This window comes from Austrofundulus limnaeus, unplaced genomic scaffold (assembly GCF_001266775.1).
Source record: "Austrofundulus limnaeus strain Quisiro unplaced genomic scaffold, Austrofundulus_limnaeus-1.0 Scaffold55, whole genome shotgun sequence".
Classification (NCBI taxonomy): domain Eukaryota; kingdom Metazoa; phylum Chordata; class Actinopteri; order Cyprinodontiformes; family Rivulidae; genus Austrofundulus; species Austrofundulus limnaeus.
Window position 1 is genome coordinate 1,682,951 of NW_013952457.1, and position 5,149 is coordinate 1,688,099.

At 40.4% G+C, this 5,149-nt stretch overlaps 1 protein-coding gene across 2 annotated transcripts in view; it reads right to left on the reverse strand.

The window, feature by feature from the left end:
• Positions 1-2,437, reverse strand: part of slc4a8 (solute carrier family 4 member 8) — a 32,013-nt gene extending 29,576 nt beyond the window's left edge. For both annotated transcript variants that reach the window (XM_014009150.1, XM_014009149.1), the window contains exon 1: positions 2,139-2,437. In XM_014009150.1, coding sequence (XP_013864604.1) covers positions 2,139-2,177 — 39 coding nt within the window. In that variant the 5' untranslated portion in view covers positions 2,178-2,437. The remainder of the gene's footprint in view (positions 1-2,138) is intronic.
• Positions 2,438-5,149: the final 2,712 nt, after the last annotated feature.

Genomic DNA, 5,149 nt, shown 5'->3' on the forward strand with positions numbered 1-5,149 from the left:
ACACACACACACACACACACACACACACACACACACACAGACACTATGAATATGAGGATCTGTTTTTGCACTTTCTGCAAATTTGTGCATCATGTTGTGTTGAAAGTGCAATTATTCCGGTGAATGAATAAAAGTCAAAGCGTGATACAAACCAACAGTACTTCTGTGTTTTAGATGGTTTCAAACTGATGCCAAGCAGAAGTCATATAAACATACTGAAGTGTGATTCAGTGGTTTGTCAATAACCATTTTAGGTGATGACAGAAATGTTCTTGGTTAAATTARTTTAACAAGTTAATTACAAAATTCACAGCCTGAACACTACAATAATCCAGAGTGCTCCTGAAGGTTCAGAGTCACTTAAAATCATCTCCAAGTGTTTTTTTATATGAAGATGACAGAACACAACTGGCCCTGTTCTGGTTTGGTTTATGTGGTGCTGGCCCATTCATGGAACACCTCTGGCAAATCATATCTGGGCCACTAAAGGGCCATCATTCTTTGCAGTACCAGGGCTGGCTGTTGGTACTTTGTGTGGGCCAGAACTGGACCAGACACATTTTGATATGTGGGATAGTTTGAATCTTTTAAAGTGGGGTTTTGTGGAAAGGTTATAAAGAATTACAGCCTTACTTGTAGATTCTGTATGCAATATTTAGTTTGAAGATCCACAGAATTTTACTTAAAATAAAACATTTGACCTTCTCCTTCAATGTAGCACCTTTTCACCTGTCTGTTAACAAAATATTTCCTGAAACTCTTGACGTTTAAATGAAATGCTCAGAAAGTAATCATTAGACCCACATATACAACTGATTAACTTTTGGAGTCAACCACATGATTGTTGTCACAAGCAAATCCATTAAGCAAACACAAAAATGGCTAATTCAGTCAMTTTAACAGATATTGAYCTAATATTCAGTGTGGTTGTGGCTAATATTGATCTCCATCCAGAATACTAACAAATTGGGCAAGATGATTGTTTAAAATATCACCATTAACTATTGGAGTCAACTCCGTCTACCTGTTAACAAAATATTTTATAAACAACAGAAGGGATTTTACTTACAGGAAATAATCGCTGGATGATTAACAACTTTCTCTTTTGAAATCAACTCAATTAAAAATGGCCAGCAGCAAACACACAAATGACAATAATTCTGTCAGTTTCACAAATATTGCGCTGAAATTTGGTGTGATTGAGAGTCATTTATAACTCGTACATCTTTCACATAATTATTCACAAGGTTCGAGCAGAATCAGTTGATCTTTGTCGAAAACTCTGACATGAAAAATCAAACCGATTTTTGACACGAACTGAACGTTTTGTCCTTTTCACGTGGCATGCTTGTTGAATCCAGACATCCAGGTGTAGGGTAGACGTGCACAGGTGCTGTAGACAACCTGAGTGACACCGAGCTTATGTAACCCTCCTCTAACTGTCTGTCCCTGTTAGAGACGTCCCAGCTGCTTCTCCTCCACCTGTCTCCTGCTCACAGACAGGACGGGATCATAAATCACCCTGATGATGTGACYGCTGGAGCAAGTCTGCAACAAGTCCATTAAACTATCGTGCTGCATCACCGGGATCATACTCCTAAAGTGGTCATTAGGTGTATTAGAAGAAGCCACTGGTTAGAGCCTGATCTGGTGGGGGATCTTTAAACCACACACTCTGTCCTCTTTACTCCAGGACACAGAAGAAGGATGAACATTTTAGGAAATGGACAATCTAGTGACAGAATGGCACCAAGGTCATCTGAGGGTAATCACTGAACAAACTGATCAATAAGGAACACGCTGTCCACTCTTAAAATAAAGCAGCTCTTCTACCTCACACACACGTGACCCCCGAGGAAAAGCAGTTATTTTAATGAGCATCGAGCCGCGCTGCGTGAACATCCATAATCTGATCAATGATCCAGATTACTTTARTCTCAAACTCAGAAACGTGTTAATAAACCCCTCAGATTACCAACTACCTCCATCCTGTCTGCAGGTAACATAACTCCACTCCACGCTGCCCTCACACGTTTGCMCTTAAAGAGTTGGATGAGAGGCTGAAGTTTGTCTCGGCTCAGATTACACAGATGTTCCGGCGCCGCGTGCGCGTGACGGATCGGAGGGACGGACTTTACCTGGTAGCACAGGATGCTCTGCGACTCGTTGGCTGTCATGCTGCCTTGTTTCGGAGTTGAGCCGGTGAGCGTGCATGAAATGTGAGACTTTTTTCCTCTGTGTGAGTCTGCGCGGTCAGAGGACGTGAAGGAAAAGCCGCTCAGCAGCTGGCGGCGGCAGCCTCCTCTGCTGCTGCGGCTGCACGCATGTCCACAGCTCAGGACTCTTTCACATGAAGGGAATGGATGAATACATTTCAAAAGCAAAAAAAGGAAGAAGAAGAAGAAGCAAAAAGATTCTGCTTAGTGATGATCTCTGAGCCCTGCCTCCACCTCCCCTCCCGGTCCTGGCAGAAGCAGGATGCAGACAGCATCACCGCGGAGTCAGCCAATCAGAGCGCAGAGGCGCACCACAGGCTGACGCACTGCTGCTAACCACCGAGGCCAGCCAGTCCACTGAGCGGATCACTTTCACACAATGTTCTGCTGAAAAACTTMAGCCTCTCAGCTCATAAATGTTATAAACAGCACTTTTACACTTTACAGAGAGAAAATTTTGATCCTTTTAGAGGTGTTCATTACAAATATGTTTTCTTCTATAATGCTTATGTGTGAAGCTGCTTTTATTATCTTAAAGACATAGTTCAGGCTTTTTAAAGTGGGGTTCTGTGGAGAAGTTATGAACAGTCATTATCTTACCTGTTGTAGGAATGACTACAATTGGAAAAAAAGGCAGTTTAATGGTCAGATTCATGAGCTGACTGCTAGTTCAAGTAATGGATCACTGCCAGGGATAATAATCTGTGCCAGTGCACATTTGGGCCAGCATCACTTCATTGTTGTTGTTGTTGTTGTTGTTGTTGTTGTTGTTGTTGTTGTTGTTGTTGTTGTTGTTGTTGTTGTTGTTGTTGTTGTTGTTGTTGTTTTAAATTAACCAACCCACAAAAAATGTGCAGTGGTCAGTTTGACCATTTTCTGATACTGGTTGGGTCACATCTCTTGTGCCAGTCAGTTATAAGATCACCTGAGCCAGGAACATTTTAAGCTCAAACCTGAAGGCAGTGATATTTGTTCCTTAAATCAAAAGTAAGAAAATATTCTACAAGAAAGATATTAAGGTTAGAGCTCTTCAACCCTGTTCCCTGCGATCCACTGTCCTGCATATTTCAGCKGTTTCCCTGCTTCACCACACCTGATTCAAATAGTTAAATTACCTGCTCAGATTGTCACCGAGTTTAGCAGAAGCCTGTCAATCGCTCATTCGTTTCATTCACATGTGTTGAAGCAGGGAAATATCTAAAACTTTGCCTGATGGGTCACAAGGAACATCGTTGACGACTGAGGTATCCAACATGTGCCTTTAAACTATTGTTTTAAAAACTTTCAAACATTCTCCAAATCTATTTTCTTGTGAAAAATGAACTTTTATCAAGCTGTTAATTCAATTAGCTTCATTTAAGAGTTTCTGAATGAAGAATCTGCACACATCTTATCGTTACAATCAGCTATTAAAAGTATTATTTAAATGTTTTAAGAATCACTAAATTCTTCCTGTCATAATTCATAAAAGAAATATAAAACAGTGATTCTGTGATWAGCTGAAAAGTTGCTGGACTGGTCCATATTTGATAGGAAACAACCAGAACATGTTAGAAAGCTTTGTGCACCACCTTGTGGATATCTATTGGGACATTTAAAGAAAAATGACCTTCAGTTCATGTCTCATAGTTTAACCCCAGATCAGCTTCTGCTTCTCTTCAACTAAAGATCACCTGACTTCACTCACAGCCTGGACTTTATGGTCCTTCTACCCGCCACACGTGACTTGATTGCAACAGTTTTTCCCACCTGGGCCCAGTGGGTCCAGACTACAGGAGCCTGTGAGCACGCACATGATTCATTGTTGCTTGTTGTCAGACTCACACTACATCCGATGCTCACAGACAAGTAAATCTTTTTTTTTCTCCAAACATGGCTAAATTGGACCTTTCATCGACACACAGAGTCCTGCTTTGTGTTGTTATGGAAACTATAAACATGATGTGGGAGCATGAATGGTTGTCATGATAACAGTCTGCGGCAGGTCAAAGGAAGCTGGAGGCAGACAGAATGGCGGGTCAACAGAGGTTTGGTTATTAATGTTTATAAATTTCACCTATTCTTATCAGAAATGCCTTTTGGGAAATTTTCGATGGATGTTTTCGGTCGCTCGTCATGACTGCTGGAGTTGTGTTTTCTTTGCGCTTCTGTTTTATTTTCTGCAGAGATCAGAGGCAGTTGTGTGTTTGTGAAGTGCTGTCAAATCATTTTGGACTGAAGGGACACAGCTGGACTAAACATCTGGATGCTCAAACTTGGAGTCAGATCAAGAAAAAGAGGTGAAAGGTTCTAAAACTGAAATTATATGTACGCAGTTGTTCAGTGTTGGATTTTTAAACTTGCTCTTTTCTACTCAGTAATACAAAATGTGCAGTTGTATAAAACGACTGGATGAGACACAAGCAGACACAGACAACCCTGATTAATCATGAGTAGATCCGAAATATAGTATCTGTTCTCCAAGTTTGACCTCTGACTGGTTCAACCCTTTGGCTTTTTCAGTCAAAACTTTTTAATGAGTGAAAGGCAAGACAGAGTTAGAAAGAACAAAAATAAATTGGATTGTTTACAAAATTTCAGATCCTTCTGGAGGGATTTAATAAGGCAAATTTAGGACTGAACATAAATGGCTGCAGCTCCAAGTTAAGACAACAGTCTTATCTTATTGGCAGCACTTGGGGGAACCGGAGGCTCAAAACTAGCAACAGCAAAATAAGCTGTTTGGTGGAGATTTGGCACATTTTTCATGTATGCAAACCACATACTGCTCATCCTACAAATAATGCATGTTCCTTACAAATGTGGCACAATCTAAAAGGGAATTTAACTATTTTCAACAATATAAGATTTATTGCAAAGAAGCATTTTTACAACAAAGAAATAATCTACCAAGCACTAATTTCCTTACTTTTTATGCTAGGTTTATATATATA